This window comes from Sapajus apella, unplaced genomic scaffold (genome assembly GCF_009761245.1).
Source record: "Sapajus apella isolate SASKATOON/1434 unplaced genomic scaffold, GSC_monkey_1.0 scaffold23, whole genome shotgun sequence".
Classification (NCBI taxonomy): Eukaryota; Metazoa; Chordata; class Mammalia; order Primates; family Cebidae; genus Sapajus; species Sapajus apella.
In genome coordinates, this window is record NW_022436963.1 from 17,688,451 (window position 1) to 17,707,175 (window position 18,725).

The window sequence follows — 18,725 nt, forward strand, 5'->3', positions numbered from 1 at the left end:
GGTGATGGGGAGGAAGGCAGCAAATCACACTGCCACGTGTGTACCTGTGCAACAACTTTGCGTGTTCTTCACATGTACCCCAAAACCTAAAATGCAATAAAATAAATAAATGGGGGAAAAAAAAAAAAAGGAAAAAAAAAAGAAAATACAACACCATGGCCGGGCGAGGTGGCTCACACCTGTAATCCCAATACTTTGGGAGGCCGAGGTGGGTGGATCATTTGAGGTCAGGAGTTCAGGAGCAGCCTGGCCAACATGGCGAAATCCCGTCTCTACTAAAAATACAAAAATTAGCCAGGTGTGGTGACACAAGCCTGTAATCTCAGCTTCTCAGGAGGCTGAGGGATAAGAATCACTTTAACCCGGGAGGCAGAGGTTGCAATGAGCACAGATCATGCCATGCCACTCCAGATTGGGCAACAAAGCAAGACTCTGTCTGAAAAAAAATTTTAAAAAACACACCACCAAATGCTGGCCATAATGTGGAGAAACTGAACTGCCTATACATTGCTGGTAGGAATATCAAATGGTATGGCCATTTTGAAAGAGTCTGACGTTTCTTTAAAAAAAAAAAAAAAAAAAAACAAATACACAACTCCCATATGACCTGTCAGTTGCACTCCTGGGCATTTATCCCAGAGAAATGAAAATTTATGGTCATAAACAAAAAAACTCAAACATGAATGTTCACAGCAGTATTTTTTTAAAAACAGCCCCAGTTGGAAACATTCTAGATGCCCTTCATCAGGTGTATGGTTAAGCAAAGCATGGCACATTCATACCATGAAATACGACTCTGTGATTAAAAAGGAATGAAAGGACAAACACAAAAACCTAGAAGAATCTCCAGGGAATTATGCTGGGTGAAAAAAGCCAATCCCAAAAGGTTATCCATACTTTATGATTTCATTACATAAAACTAAATGAAGAAACTACAATTTGGAGAACATATTATAAGTCAACCAAGGGGGCTGGGCATGGTGACTCAAGCCAGGCACTTTGGGAGGCTGAGGAAGGCAACTTACTTGAGGTCAGGAGTTAGAGACCAGCCTGGCCAACAGGGTGAAACCCCACCTCTACTAAAAAAAAAAAAAAATTAGCCAGTTGTGGTGGTACATGCCTGTAATCCCAGGTACTTGGGAGGCTGAGGCAGGAGAATTGCATAAACCTGGAAGACTGAGGTTGCAGTGAGCTAAGATTGCACCACTGCACTCCAGCCTAGGCAACAGAGCGAGACTGTGTCTCAAAAAAAAAAAAAAAGCAACCAAGGGTGTGAGGGCAAGAAGTATATGACTGTGGCCATAAAGGGGCAACGTGAGAGATCCTTGTGATGATACAAATATCCTGTATCCTAACTGCATCGATGTCAGTATTCTGGTTATGAAAAGTTTTACAGCCAGGCACGATGGCTCATGCCTGTAATCCCAGCACTTTGGGAGGCCAAGGTGGGCGGAACACTTGAGGTTGGGAGTTTGAGACCAGTATGGACAACATGATGAAACCCCATCTCTACTAAAAATTTAAAATTAGCTGGGGCATGGTGGCCTGTGCCTGTAATCCCAGCTACTTGGGAGGCTGAGGCAGGAGAATCGCTTGAGCCCGGGAGGCGGAGGTTGCAGTGAACCAAGAACGTGCCATTGCACTCCAGCCTGGGTAATAAGAGTGAAACTCCATCTCAAAAAAAAAAAAAAGTTTTGCAAGATGTCACCATTGGGAGAAACTGGGTTAAGGGTATATGAGGGATCTTTCCATATTATTATTTTTAACAACTGCATGTGAATCAACAATTATCCCAAAGTATAATTAAAACTACAATACAAATGTGTCATGGCATTCATAGTGGAATCAGACGGAAGGTCTAGGGGAGTTTCCAGTGGAATCAGCCTTCCTGCTATTTTACTTGGTCTCCAGCCTTCCTTCAAACCAGCAGAAACTTACACAGTATGACTCAGGTCTCAGAGCCAAGCACCAACTACCGCTGGGCTCTGTGTGATTTCCGAAATCTGGGGATATGCATGAACTGTTTAATTACTTCCCACCATTTAGGAAAGGGCTGAGAGCTGGGACTCCTAGAGACAAGGCCGTTGCCGATACAGCTGAGGACAGCTACCGTGGCCCCTGCCTGGCATTAGAGGTTGTCACCAGCCCTGTGTCTTCTCCCAACACTACCTGGCCAAGGAAGAGGGCATGCCAGATGTGCATACCCAGAAAGTGGCAGATACAGGCTGCCAGACACCAGACTCCCAAAGCATCATCTCTCAAATACTGGCCTTGGAAGGTGTTCCATGGAAAGGGTTCTGGGCACAGCCAAGTTAGGGGAGGGGCATCTACTCTACTGCCTCTTGCAGACTCCCCCAGCAGGTCAGCAGAGGAAAGCAGCTCAGGACTGATAATAAGGACATCTTTCACTCAACTTGATTAGGCATTTGCTAAACTTACATGACCACAAAATCCTTTTTTCATCAAACGACCGTTAACATCCAACAGAACAAGTATTCCAGGTGGCTCACTACTTACTATCTGTGGAAAACACCACCTCTCTCCCCCTCACTAGAGGTCAAAAGACATAGAATGCAGAGCTCTGAGGGTCTGGTGCCAGCCTCCAAATGAAGCCAAATCGTGACAAGCCTGCACAGGAAGAACTGAAGGGGAGGGGGGAATGCATGCCCGTGGTGGTCAAGTCTAAACTTCATGGATGTGTGCTTAGGCAGGGAAGCAGCACTCTCCCCTGCCAGGAGGACATGAGCAGTAGAGTTTATCATTCTCTAGGTCAGCACCTCTTATGCTCCTGAAATCTCCCTCCCTACCTCTGAAAGAAAATGAAAACATAATAGAGCTATGATGAAATGATCTTAGGAGGACCTCCTCTGCTTGTCCTTGGAGACTCAAAAGGAACATCAGGCATGAAAGGCTCTGAAATGTCCTGTATGAAAGAAAGGTGCTCACCTTCAAATCTGGGTTTTCTGAACTTTCTCACCACAGAGCACTCTCTTTCCCCTCAATGCATCTACTGGCACCTCTGGAACCCAGACACTCCTTACCATAATCCTTCATGCAGCCTGCTGCACCTCCCTCATTTTCCTTCCATCTCTGCGGGGGGTGGGAGGAATGGGTGGCATCTCCCAGCATAGGCTGGATGCCTGCAGGGATCTGCAGTGACTCTCCATCTTCGTTTCAGAGAAAGCCTTTCCAAAACCACCTGCTGGCCCCTCAAACAAGCAAGCAGAGACTGAGAGAGTTCTTCTCTGACACATCCATGGTGGGGTAAGAGCAATTTCTCATCTACTAAGCAAACTGAGGCTGGGAAAGCTGCCGCTGACGTGGCAGAATCAAGACTCAAACCCCAATAATGAGCCCTGGGGGTAAGCCCTGTCCACCTCTGGTCCAGGTGGCCTCTCACATGGCAGTTACCACTAATACTTTTTCTCCCATGACACCCTGCCTGACTCTTTAGTAAATCCAGGAAAGCAAGTCTTATCTCCTGACTGAAGAGCCATGCCTCCAGGACTCCCCAGCAAGCCATTTCTACTATTACGTGCCCAAGCCTGTCTCTCCACCTCCAATAAATGTCTAAAGCAACCTAGTGTCTGCCCTGTACTCCACAACTGCTTATCCTTGAGATGACCCTTCCACTTGGTCCATCAGAGTGATTCATCCACACACGAATGGGATAGCTGCTACGTGCAGCTGCTGCAAGGAAAGATGGATGCGGCCACTGCACCATCGGCCTCTCACCCCAGCCCCCAAGGAGACAGAGAGATGTGATGGGTGCACTGGCGGAAGGGAATGTGACGTCATGAGGGGAAAAGGTCAGGAGAGGGCCAGCCATTCCCGACCAAGGTGGCAAAATAAACACAGCACAGCATCCAGAGTCACAGCCTCACAGCCAGTGTAGGCTTTTGTTACCCACAATTTAGAGGTAGGAGACTAGGAAGAAATGGAGCCAGGGCCAACTCTGAAGGAGCTGGGACTTCGTCCCATAGAGGATGGGAAGCCACAAAGGGATCCTTCATTCATGTCTTCATCAAATACTGTACTGATGAAGGTTCTTCACTGGGTGGCTGGTGTGGAGTGGGGAGGGATGAGGGCTGCATGAGGGCCACATCTGGATGCTTGGGAGCCAAGGCCTTGAGAACCCCAAGTAGAGATGACTTGCATGGCCCATATTTGGCACTGGACCCAAAGGGCCTGCTAGGGTGCTATCCCCTGCCCCACTCCAAGCAGACTTTTCAGCATAGAGCACACGGCTCAGCTGGCCCTCTCCACAGAATGCACAAACATGTGAGCCTGCCAGGAACCTGGGGCCCCATAACTAGGGGGTCACCCACAACAGCAGTTCTCAACTAGGGATGTGAGTCTGTTCCAAAGAACATACAGTCCAGGCCTCCAGGAGGAAAGCAGCCGTGTGTGTTTTTAACCCTGGTTGTGTATGGCTGATACTGAACCAGCCTCTTTCCTTACAGATGAGGGGACAGAAGCAACAAAGAGAAGTGTTTTGTGAAAGATCCTATAATGGATCCATAATGTCAGAGAAGGGACCGCAAGCCAAATGGTCCAATGCTCATTTCTCTGAGAACACTACTGGTGCTAACAAGGGGGAGAAGGCCCTGTGCACTCCAGGAAGGGATGTTTCCTCCCCGTTTCCAGGGCATTCTCATCCCACCACACCACTGAATGACCTGCATTCAAGAGGCAGAATGTACCTTGGGTTATGTCCTGACAAGAGGACAATGAGAGGACTTCCCCTGCAGCAGAGATAGCAATGCAGATATCCCAGCTGGAGGTGAGCAAAGAATGGACCGATGTTCTCTATTAAAATGCCCACAAAGGGATGGCCCTGTGAGAGGCCACCTGGTCCTCACCACTGTGCCAACAACTCATGTCTTTTGGCTTTCTCTTCCTAGAAGTGACCCATGAGGCCACCAAAGCAGGGAATGCACATCTCTGCCACATCACTATTTCCTTTGATGATGTATTGAATCTCTTTTCCAGACACTGGGCTCTTACTCGAACCACGTAATTGCTATAGCATCACCAAATCAGGGTTCTTGTTAACACACACTAGAGGATAGGGAAAGGGGCAGCAGGGGCCAGCCTAGCCGTGAGGAAAGCCAGGTGGTGAAAGGGTTTATCATGGCTGTCGGCAAGGCCACGGGGAAGGGGGAGCCCCAGGAAGGGCTACACATGGCCTCCCCAGGCCCAGCACACAAAGGCCATGCTGGCTTTCTCAACACGCCAGCTCTCGTTCCAGCTGAAAAGAACCAATTACAAGGCAGAAAAACTTCACTGTGCATGCTGATAACCAGTTTTTTCCTTATAAAAAGTACATTTGATTTGGAGAAAAGTCACATTCTAAAAAGTCCAAGGGGATTTTTTTTTCTCATTTCCGAAGTCCTACTCTTTGCAACTTATGTAAGCATCCAATTCCAAATACAACCTTCACAAAATCCCATTATACAGTTATCCAACTCGGTCTTTGCTATATTACAACAGCTTTTGGGTGAGGTCTTTCAGTTTCCATATCAATCTACTGACATGTTTGTTTGTTTTTTAAGAGCCAGGTCTTACTTTTGAACTTATAAAAAAAAAAAAAAAAAAAAAAAAAGGTGTTTAAAGAACTTAGAACAAGTCAGTTTTGCCTCTTGTTTTACTATAAAGGGAGTTTTTTCCACCATCATAACGTATGCTTCTGACATCTAGGTAGAATGTAAATGACAGATGGGTGGGCTGTCAGTGGAAAGAAATGACGCAGAGATGGGGCAAATTCACAGCTGAATTCTGTGATCTCCAAATAAGGTGGGTAGGTTTAACCAGATCAAACACCCGCACCTGTATACCACCAAAGCAATTTCCTAACCACTCTGTGGCTAACTACACAGTATCTTCAAATTAAATCAATGGTGAAAGAGGTAACTAAAACCTCTGCTATGGAACCCCAAAGTCATAAGCACTAAACTGAAGGTCAGCCTAAGTATTTATTCCCTGCCCCCAACACCTGGTGAGAAAGAAAGAGGGAAAAAAAGGAGTGGAGGGTAGGGAAGTGGGGAAGCCTGGCTATTTTAAGTGACAGTTATGAGACGGAAGGAGAGAAGAGGAGGAACAACGCCTTTCACTTGCAATTACCCAGCTGTGGCTTATTAAAGCTGTTGGCTGCACACTGAAACGACCTAGAGAGTTTTTTTCAAAAACCACTCACCCCCTCTGCTCCCCAGCCTGCTAATTCGAGGTTCTGATTTAATTGCCCTGAGATGTAGACATCTAGATTTTTTAAGCTCCCCATGTCATTCTACTATGGGTGAGAGCCACCGCTTAAACATTTGCCTAGCACTTTGCTGCTTGCTGCACCGACCCCAGGTAGAGAAACAGATGAGAAGAGAGGAGGGCAAATAAACTCTGCTGCTGTCCTCCACAGCTCCCATAAGAGGAATGAACAGATACACATAACGGGGTTTTCTGTGAGCTTCAACTGGTTTATGGGAAGGTGAGCCATGATGAATATCTGCAATGAAGATCCATTTTTATGGGATGTAAATAGACTCCTCTCCAGTCTCCAAAACCAGGCGGCTTCCAGCGTTCACTGTAGAGAGCAGCAATGCCTCTCAGAGCACAGCAGCAAAAGCAGGCCTGCCTTGCCCACAGCCCCAGAGGTACTCAGTACACAGTTGTCAGAGATAGCAAGAGTGTCTAACACTCAGTGCGCATTTAGTATATGCCAGATGCTGTACAGAAAACACATACTGTTTAGTTAATCCTAACCCCCACCTTATCAACAAATACCATTTTATGAGTGAAAACTGAGGCCTGAGAGAACCTGCCCAGGTGACACAGCAAAGGTGACGCAGGCAGTACTCGAACACCAATCGATCAACACAGAGCCTTCTCTTCAGCACTGTGCAAAACTGCTCCCTCCCTATAAAGCCCACATGATGCCCCAATCAGTATAACGGGAAGAGATCCATTTGTACCTATCTTTGTCCTACAGCTTCGTGGAGAAGGAGGCCTGCTATTTACAAGCTAATTTCACAGCAGCCCTCCCAGAGGAAAACATCTCAGCTCCCAGCAACCCTACAATGGGAGAGCTAGCTGAGCAGAGCCAGTGGCCCCTGAGAGGACAGCCTATGAGTACCTGGGGGGCTGCACCTTTCACAGCACACATCTCGTCTCCTGGATGATGAAGTTGGAAAGAAAAAAAAAAACCCACAAACTGGCACCTTTATTTCAGCTGTTTGGGTTTGAAAGGCATCCAGGAAATGAGGAAACTGCAGAGGAATTCGCCTTGAAGTGATGTCTTCGAGGGCAGATAGCCACTATCCGAGAATCTACTGGCACAATTGAACAAGTTTGGGCTCTGCTGAGACCTGACGACAACAGTGTTTTTCCTCATGGTGCCTTTCACAGATGGCCGGCCTCATCAGCTCTGAACTCTGCGTGTGCCCACGTGCATGCGTGTGCGTGTGTGGGGGGGGGAGGGGGGGGGAGGGGGGAGAGAGAGAGAGAGAGAGAGAGAGAAAGAGAGAGAGAGAGAGAGGGGCACGCAGCACCACTTTGGGAGACGCATGCTCTATTTGCAGGGTAGGAGCCACACTCCACAGTAACATCTGAGCTTTTGGGCCACAATACCAAGGCTTCCCATACCTAGTACAGTTTGAAATGTCAGCAATTAAAAATGACAAGACCCTTCTAGGCTCCCAAACCACATACTTCCTTCCATGTGTACAGTAAGCATAGGCCCCAAAGACGGAGAGAAATAACAGGACCCACCTTTGATGCTTCCTAGCTCTGTGACCTCGAGCAAGTTACTTGCCTTCTCTGTGCCTTAGGTGCCTCATCTGTAAATTGTGCTTAATAGATTTTGTGTCTCATAGAACTGCAGAGCTGACACAGTAAGACGGGTCCTGGGAGGCCCATAGAGCAATGCCTGCCAATATCAATGTACCAGATATGCTGACTGTCACTATTTTTTCTTCTCAAAAGGCTGAACAATACAAGATTGCTGATGTTTGACCATTACCAAACAATGCAAAAACAGCAATTTCATAGGACTCAATATACTGAGTAAACTATTCTTTTAAAACTCTTGCCTTTAAACAAGCAGGGAGAATCCAATATTCCCTCTATATGGCCCAACAATGACAGGCCTTATGAAGGAAAGGCCCGCATAAACACAAACACATTTCTTCCACTTGGGCTATAAAAGCTGAAAATGGCTCCCAGGTGTGAGCAGACACAATAGGCCCTGCCTTCCCTGCAAGGTCACCAAGCAGGTCAAAGTCAAGCCAGCCATTTTCGGATTAGGTGCATATGCACAGGAGGCTTCTCAGTGGTAACTGGATTACAGAAGCCACCTGCAGGAAGTGAGGAGGGGGAGAAGGAGGAGGAAATGGTCCCAGTTGGAATAAGACTGTTGATATGGGCTGGAGCCAACCCCTTTCACACGGGAGATTGTGCAATGACTGAGCAGCTCCGCTTCCCGGCTCCATTTCAAGCAGCCCTGGAGGGTTTTCAGCACTCACCGCTGGAAGGAGCGGCACTTCCCCTCCGAGACCATCCACTGCTTCGCCAACATGAGGGGGTGGGCAACCCGCCTCCCCACTGGATCTTGGGCTATACTTAAAGCTTACATGGTCATCAGGAAAAGGGAAAGAAAAAAAGAGGCAGACAGGGAGGGCTGGGTGGCGGAAAGGAAAAAAACCAAACACTCAACAAAAGCTACCGAGTTTCCAAAAGAGGCAGTGATCTCTATGACCAAGCTCCTATTCCACGGGCTCTCCCCTTCCTCGGCTCCCCCAACCCCACAGCTGGTGTTCCCTTCACTTTCTCAGCAAATGACTTGCAGATGTACCTCTCATCTGGCTGGTTCACCACCCCCACTCTCAAAGAAAGGAGAAAAAAGGAAAGAAAAGGGAGAAGGAAAACGACAAGTCATGACTGTGTAATTTGGCAGGCTGGCTGGGGAGGCCACAGAGGCTCCTTTCCCAGCGAAAGTCTCGCTTAGACTGGAGGGCAAGTGGCAGTCTGCACTACGGAATCCCTGGGAAGCTTCCGGGACAGAGAGCTGCTTTCTTTGTAAATTGGGTGTTTAATTTTCTATTTTGAGGCTCCTTGGTGGTATCCAGCATCTGATGAGGCTGCAGTTCTAAGAACCACGGGCCCTACTCTTCCTTCCAACAGCAGCCTGCTGGCTCTTCATAAAAGCCTGCATGCTGACAAAGAAAAAAGGCGGGGAAGGGAGGGTGTGTGTTGGGGGTGGGGGGAGGGGGGAGTGAGGGGGGGGGGGTTGGGGGGGGGGGGAGGGGTGAGTGAGGGGGTGTGTGTTGGGGGTGGGGGGAGGGGTGAGTGGGCCACACTCAAATTGGCCTAAAAATGGAATTGGCCATGTCCTTTTAGTATTCCTCTGAATGCTTCTCCGAGTACCCAATGTGCTGGCTGAATATTTAGGGTGTTCCATTTAACGCCTGCAACCTACACCCCCGTGTAGGGGAAGAGCAAGGAGGTTTGCAGAACAGGGAGCCTCAGCTAAAATGTCGCTTCATCTGGGAGCCTTCCCTGTCACGTGCCCCATGAGTGACGGGCAGTGAGGTGCCCATCAGATATCCCCAGCCCCTGTATGACAACTGTTCACCCATCTTCCTTTGCAGCTAGACTACCAGTTCCTTGAGGGCAGGAACCCCAGGCCCATAGGACCCGACCTGTTGGCTCACGCTGGGCCTGGTGTGGGGCATGTGGTGGCAGGCTTCACAGCAGCCTTGCTGCCTTGCAGATGAGCCCATGGTCTCCGCCATGAACCAGCCGAGGCTTCCTCCACTTTTTCATCTCTTTTGCCCACTGGTGGCCAGGACCACAGTCCCCAGGCTGGGAAAATGACAGGAGAGTAACCCGGTCATAAACAGTACAGTGCTAGGAAGAGGCAATGGGGCAGGTGTAGACCCCAGTAGGTGGGGAAAAAATGCCCACCTTTCAGAAACGCGTGTTAACTTCCATCTGGAAAAAGAGGTACCATTCAAGTCTTAGCTGAGGATAAAGGCTGATCAGATACGAGTGACTGATAATCAGAAAAAAGACAAATGTGCTAAAACTGTTTCATTCCTGCTGGGGGATGCTCAGCTGTAAGCAGAGCTGCCAGTACCCACCTGCTGAGAGAATAACAGGGCTCCTGCCACGCTGGCCTGCTCAGGAAGCACTCTCTACCTCTGCAGTAACCATTGAAGGTCTCCTGGGGAGACCTGAGTGGTCACCAACAGCCAACTGAGCATAAGCAAATGTGTAACAGGCATGGGCCTCAAACCTAAGCCACCCAGCTCTGTTCTGTCCGTGGTACTGGAGCTCACTCTGCTCCCTGCACCAGAGCCTTTCTCAGAAGCCATTACCAGGGCTATAGAGACCCACTGTCCCAAAGATGCCTGTCACAACGCTGGCGACATTAGGAGTTGATCTAAATAATTTACTGTTTTCCAAGGCCTAAACAGCTTGGTCAGAACTGACACATGAGCCTTGGGGCTCCCCCCAGCCCTATATGAGCCCCAGCAGTGGTTCTAAAAGCCAGGTTCCCAGGCCAACAGCAGCAGCAGCATCACCTGGGAACTCATGAGCAAAGCAGTTCTCTTGTCCCACCCCAGACCTGCTGGGCCAAGCCAGAAACGTAGCTGAGGCCCCAGTCACCTGTGTTTCAGCAAGCCCTATAAGTAGTCTACCAGTGAGGGGAAGCCACCATCCCCCAAGGGAAAGGGCATGAGGTTTTATCCAGCAGAAACAATTGGTTTACATCAACAAAAATCTGGGCAAACAGGGCAGGAAGTGAACACATCTTTGAAAACTCATTAGAGGGACAGAACTTTAGATAATATTTTTTGTATATATATATATATCTCCCTGCTGTGTTGTTTGTTGACTCTCATCTTCCCCCTTTAGCATCTGAGAACCAAAACAGCTTCGGACTATTCAAGGAACAAAAGGCATTCATTTAAACTCAACCCCGGCCTTTTAAAACACAGCTTTGCCCACAGTTTCTTCCTAAAGTAGCTGGAGTCACTCACTCTTCCCCACACTCTTAATGAGAAAGCATTTTATTGCCATATTTTATTTATTGCAATAAAATACCAGTGGCCCAGGTAAGGTTTACTTTTACACTGACACCCAAATGGACTGACCATCCATCCTTCAACAGTAAAGCTAAATCAGGTTGCTTCGTGGGGGACGCTTGTCCAAAGTAGCATGGGGACCTAGCTACTTGTTTTCATATTTTCTAATTAACACACTTGACTAGGTCCACTCTTAATCTGGTGACTGTTGGAAGGGCCAGCAGTTAATTCCTCCAAACGAAGGACGGAGTAACCCTTGGTCTTCGGGAGAATCTCGACACCCAACTTGACTGTACATACACCTATGGTGCCCATAGGTTCAGCTAGGAATAAATGCACAAAGAGCTCCACCATCTGAGATTGCCACTCAACTTTTAAAGACAAAGTCTCATCTCATCCCTCCAAAGATAAACATCACATGCAAAAATGTTTCACATCAATTCTTCACTATGCCAGCAAAGGATGCCCTTTTTCAGGAGGTGCAATATGGAGAAAGTTTTAAGGGCAGGTAGTGAAGAGAAGGGCAAGATATCTCAACCCAGCTCCTTAGATGGAGAATAAGTCCCCCCATCCCAACGCACGCATGCAGTGGGAACGCCAGCCGCTGCCTACTCCTCAGTATAATCTCACCTGCGCTTCAAGCCTGATTATTCATGGCCTTAGCTCAGGTCATGAGGCTGGGTCTAATTTTTCAATGTTGCATTCCAAGTCCCTTCCCTTGCTTCCAGCTTGGGCCCTCTGAGGGACTCTCATTATTCCCTCCAGCCCTGAGCAACAGCAGATCACAGCTGCCTCCCTCTAAGGTTCACTCTTTAATTATGCTTTAATGTGAATTGATCTTTGCATTAATGAGCCAATAAAGAAGACTGATTTCACCCTGCTATTTTCCAGGGGGTTTGCTAGGTACTCTGAGAGTTAAAGTATTCCTATTGATTTTACTTCACCAACAGATTCAGCCAGGAAGATGGCTCAGGCCTTCGCTGCCTCCAATCCCTCCAACCCCTCCCAGGGCTTCGTCCACTCTTCCCTCACCATCAGGGAAGCGGGGGTGGTCACAGACAGGACACGTCATTTCTTTCCTTCCGGGTTTTATTCTCCAGAAGTTACAATAGAGGGATGTTAAGTATCCTATTCCTTTTATTTAATCACTTTTTCTTTCTTTTGTTTTTTGTTTTGTTTTTGTTTATAGAAAGTGATTTATTTAAATAGGGAGAGAAACAGGAGAAGGAGAGAGAAACAAACAGCTAACTCTCACACTGAGTGAGAGAATCCAGAAAGATGGAATCCAGGAAAGGAAAGCAGCTTCCCCACTGAATGGAAGGAATAGAAAGAGAAATGGAGTTTAGCAGGGGAAGACAGGCTTCCGCGAGAGAGTGTGGAAGGGGACTCCAGAGGGAAAATCCAGGACAGAGAAAAACAGCTTCCAAGAAGGGAGTGTTCGTGGAAGGGGATCCAAACATGGAGTCCCTTAATCACTTTTTCTTCAGCTGAGAGGTCACAGCAAAATATAGTTAAAGCCACCTCAGACATTTTTATTACGTTATTTATACACTAAGTCTTCCAGGTACATCTGTTGTTAACATGAGAGAAAAATACTTCCCTCCAAAAAAAAATTTAGTTATCAAATAAGTGGTTACCAGGGGCCAGAGTGAGGGGGATACGGGAAGTGACTGTTGAAGAAGTTTTTTTTGGCGGGGCATGATGAAAATGTTCTAGCATTGTGTAGTGGTGATGGTTGCACAACACTGAGAACATACTAAAAGTGGCTTTTAAATGGTGAGTTTGTGGTACGTTTATTTTTTTTGCTGACTTTTTTTGAGAGTACATAGTAGGTATATATATTTACGGGGTACATGAGATGTTCTGACACAGGCATGCAGTGCATAGTAATCACATCATGGAGAATGGGCATCCACGCCCTCAAGCATTTATCCTTTGTGTTACAAACAATCCAATTACACTCTTAATTATTTTTAAATGTACAATTAAGATATTACTGGCTCTAGTCACCTTGTTGTGCTATGAAACAGAAGGTCTTCATTCTTTCTATTTTTTTGTGTCCAATGACCATCCTCACACGTCCTCCCCATATCCCTGGTACATTTATTTTATCTCATTATAAAAATAGTTTTCAAAAATAAGTTTTCAAGATTAGAAGTAAAAGGCATTTCAATGTGTTTTCGAATGCAACATAAACCTAAGGAATTTTAGTAGCAATATTACAAAGTCACAATTAATTGTGTGCCCCTAAGTTTTGCCTAGGTCTCCCTCCTGGCTGAGGACACAGGGCTCAGGGAGAGCAAATGACAAGGCACCATCAATGAATGAAGTCTAGAAAAACCAGCTGGAGAAGAAGTTAGGTGCACAAGGCCAACCCTATGGGTAATATGCTACAGTCTATATATAGGAGATAAAAGCTAAGGCCAACTGTATCACATGTGTTTTTACTCCTAGGACTGAAAAATTCAAGCATTTCCACTGCCACCAATCTTCTCCAAGGTACAAGTGCAGCAGCACCACAGGAACAGTGGGAACTTTTCCTCAGCAGAAATGTCATTTATGCACCAGACAAAATTATTGTGGCTGTGGGAATCATAACCTGAGTTTCCTGGATTTCAAATTAAAAAAAGAAAAAATCTCAAATGTAAAAATCTACTGGCAGCCTGTGCCCCCATTTAACAAAACACAAAAGTCTGTTTCTTTTTCTCAGCACTATTTCATGAAATTAGCTCCCTCACCAGAACTCAGTCTCATTAAGAGCTTTCCTTGGGTTCTGTGCTTTCTGTTTATTAAGGACAAATGGCTCCAGCATTATCCTCAGAACACGATGCAAATAAATCTGTTCTTTGACAAATACGTTAATTGAATTAGATTCTTTTAATCAGAAAGTATTAACCAATTGAAATTTTGCTGTATGACTCCAGTTCCCAAAACTCTGGAAGTCTCTTTTGAAGCCCTCATAGAAAAAGCCAGGTGCAGAGCAATGCCTCTTCCCACGAGGCTCTCCCAAGGGTGCCAACCAGCTCAGGAGGGCTCTGATGTCTGGGAAGTCAGCCTGCTTCTGTGCAAGCAAATGAAACACAGAGAGAAAGGGCCAACTTCCAGAGGCAAAAGTCCCTAATTACAGGTGTCCCAGCTGAAAATTAACAAACCTGCTACTTCTGTGAAACACAGAAAGCAACAATGGTGGCTACTGGTCAGGGGTAACTATGTCTTTTGTGACATTACTACCCCTGCTCTCAACTTTCTGGTCACAAAGCGAATATACAAGCTTCGAGGGTACTTTTACCATCTGCTTCAACTTCCTCATTTAACAAATGAGAGAAAAGCAACGTATCCCAGGTCACAACTACATTAGAGACAGCAGGACACACACCTGGCCCTGACTTTCCTCTGAGGCATTTGCCTATAAACTTGTCCTAAGAAAGTTGTCCCGTCTCTTATCACTCACATGGCCTCAGCATACATTTGCTCTATTCTCTCTGCACATTTTGATTATTTTTCTGATCCTCTGTCTGCCCACAAAAATGGAATAAGAATCTGAGGATTAAGGACTGTAAGCATCTAACTATTAACTAGCACACTTTCAGACGATGTGTTGAGGCTTCTGCCTCTCCCTGGGACAACCTCTGGACCACAAATGCAGGGGTGCAAAAAGTGCCTACTAAATATTTATAGAACACGTGATGCCTTTCAGTTCACTAGTTCCGAAAAGTAACAGACACATCAGCAAAACCTGCTGTTCAAAGCCTGGATGACTAGAATCATGTGGTTGGGGCTACTAAGTCTTCTGCCTTCATTGGTTAGGATGGGGAAGGTGGTTTTTTGGCTGTAAAATGATGCTCATCCGCTGCCTGCTCTGTTGTTTTCTCCCTTGCCCTCTGCACGGTCCACTTGGGAAATACAGAAAGGGCATGAAGGATTATCAATTATCCAGCTGCCCAGATGTCACACTGCTAACCTAACTTTTGCCGGCACTGAATCCAGGCATCCAGTCTAAGAATGGAAAACACAGGCACCTCAGAGAAAACCAAGATAAAGACCCTTCAGTTTCTATCGTCTCAGAGAAATCACTGACCAAGCCAGATGGTGCCCAACTTCAGGCCAAAGAGCTGGCTGCCAGTGCTAACCTGCATTTTCCAAACTGAATCCAAACAGGGAGTAAAATTTTTTTTTCTCTTGCTTTAAATATTTCAATGCTGTCTAATGGAATAGCAGGAACAAGGCCAAACAGCCCCACTTCTCTTGGCACTTGGGCCAAGGAACAGAAATGTATTTTTAGTCAGCAGAGCAAGGTGCAATTAGAAGTGCCACAGGCCCGTGGGGCAAGCTGGAGGTCCTGCCTGCCTCTGGCACAGCATGGTTGAGAGTCACCTCCCATGCTCCTGCCCTGAGTGCATGGGGTTAGATAAAGGAGTGATGCAAAGGTATTTGTGTCCAGTCTCACTTCCACCTCTCACTTTTGCAACTTAGAAGAGCTCCACAGAGGCTCAGTTTCTTCTCTGATTAACACAGAGATATTCTCTGAGGCCCTAGCTTCCTCACCATGTGAGGAACAAGAGAAGTTACATCAGCATTTCTCCAACTTGAACTCATGGACCAATGGCCAGGGCTCTTGTTAAATGAAGCTTCTGATCCAGTAGGGTTGGAATGAAGCCTGAGGTTCTATATTTCTAACAAGCTTGAAGCGAACTCAATACTAATGGTCCACGACCCGGGCTTTAAGCAGCAAGGAGCTCCCAGCATCTTCAGGAGCTTTGCTTTATGGACACACAACAGGTTATCACAACCCCATTAGCCTCACATAAAATGGACTCATCGATTAAGCCGAAAATTAAACACCTTCCAGATGCTGGGCCCACAGACCAAGTGGGTACAAAATAAAGTCAGACCTTTGCCTACCCATCAAGGGAACAAAAGGCCTCAAACCTACCTTCCAGCACTTCATGGGAATAAGGACTGACTCTTAAGTCCTGTGGCTTTAACGGTGAGATCTGTCAAGATCTAAGGAGCTACGTGACAACCAGCCACCAGCCAATAATGGTAACCACCATTTGTCAAACACACACGATGATGGGAGCTTCATATACATTCCACTCCCTGGGCCTCACTCTCCTCATGTATAAAATGGGTCAAAAACGCATTATGTAAATGAGGGAAATGAGATTCAGAGAGACTGGGCATCTGTCCAGGGCACAGAGAATGAATTGCAATGTAATTGCAGAGATGTAACTTCTCTTGTTCTAACCCCCCAACTATCTCCTGCAATCCCACGATGCCGTGAAGAGTTAAGCCCAAGACCGTGTTTCACGGGGACACAGCACCTCCTGAACACAGGGTGTGCTGCCAGCAACGATCCGAGATCTGTAAGTTATGCCAGCACTCTTATTAATAGCACCTTCCTGCAAAGTTTCTCTGCTCAGCCTGCTGAGCCTCAGCATCGAGAAAAGATTCATACAGGTAAGCAAACGAATTATAAAACTAGCAAAATCAAAATAAAATTAAACTATGCAAGCCTAGGGTGGAAACAGGAAATTCAGTGTGAAAAGGGAGGTGCTCTGCTGGGGAAGCTGCCAATAAAATCTGGCAGAGAAAATTGTTGGACTCATGGTTGGTTTATCTGGAAAATCTTCTGGGTGAGTTTAAAACAAGCAAGCTCCTCCACCTGACTGCTGAAGAAACAGGGGTAGGACCAGTGCTCAGTTCTCTAGCAAAGGCTTATCACAGCACAAATGATAGTATCCCCAATGGGTACCTTCCTTTCTTTTTAGCTAAGGTCCTTAATTTGCTTTTTCATTTCCAATATGCTGTCTATAACAAACAGATAGCATCTTACCTAACATTTGACCATGACAACATTCTTTCATGTTGATTTCAGAGGCCTGGGGGCACGTTCTTTTTCTTAAAGCCATAAAAGTTTACCAAGTCACATTACCAAATTCACTGGCACAAAGATGAGGTTGCTGTCTTATAATTCACACAACCTCCTTTAACTCCAGTTTTATTCAAAGTTGCAGCTTAACCAATCACAGAAGCAAGAAGGCTAGTTCCATGTACCTCTGGGCATTTAAAAAAAAAAAAAAAAAGACCTATTTCCTTGCAAATTAAAGATACGGTAAAACTTCCAGCTTTTAATTCTGCAAACCCTAAAACAGCAAGCAAAGCATTTGTCATGATCATTAGGGCCACATGAAGAAAGGTCTTTCTTCACCAGTGAGCACATGAACTCAAGTTCTTCTGCCACCAAATATCAGGGCAAGGTGACAAACACCATGGCCCCACCACGCAGCCCAGAGTCCCCCAAATGGCACCACTTACAGAAAGAGAGAGACGACATGCGATGAAGCAGCACCCAGGGATGGCACGGCTGTCAACTCATTATTATTGAGGTACCTGTAACAACAACAAGAAATTAATCACTTAAAGCGTTTAAATTAGTCTGAAATCATATGCATAAAAGAGAAATTAAAAAAAAAAACACTGCTGAGTCTGCCACGGTAAACCTATATTCTAATTTTGGAGAAAAGAGAAAGAATTTAGCAGTATTTAAAGGGAAGGAAGTCACATGAGGTCACAAAAACTAGCCATTGATCATACCCATGGCTAGAAATAAACACCAAGGGGAAGCATATCATGTCTCCTATCAGCTTCCCATTGAGCTCAGAAATCACGACAAGGAACAGCAAGAACAAGCCAAGATGCAGGTTCAGACAAAAGTGCCCCTAAGACCATCGGTGAGAACACTCCCCGTGGGCTGAAACCTGCCCTTGCCAAGGGCAACATGTGTGGAACAAGAGCCAGAGACTCATGCCCTGGCTCACATGCAGTTCTGGGGGTCTTGGTACACGTGGGGCCAATTATTTCAGTGCTTCATCTGTGAAATATCAAGGGAAATGGACTCGGAGACTCTCTTCTATTTGAGGTTCCAGCTGGACTCTGATGCAGCCTCTGGATGCAGCTCCCAGGAAAATGAACGTATGTGCACACACTTTTGTGCACAGAGACTCTGAAAATTCTCCACAGACGAGATTTGCTCTCCAAGCTCCCTTCCTGCTCAAATAGTCTAAATTTGTATTTCCACAGTTAATACCTCCTAACTGAAGGGGAAGCCCATGAACCACAGCATAGCTTGCCTGGTCTGCCCCCAGAGGCTGTGCAATCTGGCCTCCTTACATGGACATGTATTTCCAAATCTGGGAAGAGAATCCAAAATCAGACTTGCAAAGTGAGCCTAACAATCCTTAAGAAAACCAAAGCACAGTGTTCAGGCTTTCTGCCAGGTGATGGACTAGAAAGAAACTGTATTTGCAATGCAAAGTCAAGAGGATAAAACTGGATTCTCTTAATCTCAGTTTTTTAAGGGAGGTATGTGTAACATAGAGCATCTTGTTTCTGTTTGAAGACAAGGCAACTGAAATGACAGCTGTACTCATACAAGTATACAGCTAGCATGTGCTTGAACAGAATAATCTGGTTGTCTGCTATCTTTTATAGAAATGAATAGGAGAAGGGAGGAAAAAAAAAAAGGAAAGGCCTTGAATTATCCCATTTTCTTTCTTCAGTGCCAAAGCCAGTTAGGGATGAAGCTTGGCAATTACTGGGCTGTGGGACACAGAATGCCTGTTTCAATAGCTTCATGGCTGAAGC

General features: G+C 46.2%; 1 protein-coding gene across 3 annotated transcripts in view; it reads right to left on the minus strand.

Moving 5' to 3' along the window:
• Positions 1–18,725, minus strand: part of LRIG1 (leucine rich repeats and immunoglobulin like domains 1) — a 124,978-nt gene that overhangs the window by 58,544 nt on the left and 47,709 nt on the right. For all 3 annotated transcript variants that reach the window (XM_032290407.1, XM_032290409.1, XM_032290408.1), the window contains one exon: positions 17,397–17,471. In XM_032290407.1, coding sequence (XP_032146298.1) covers positions 17,397–17,471 — 75 coding nt within the window. The remainder of the gene's footprint in view (positions 1–17,396; positions 17,472–18,725) is intronic.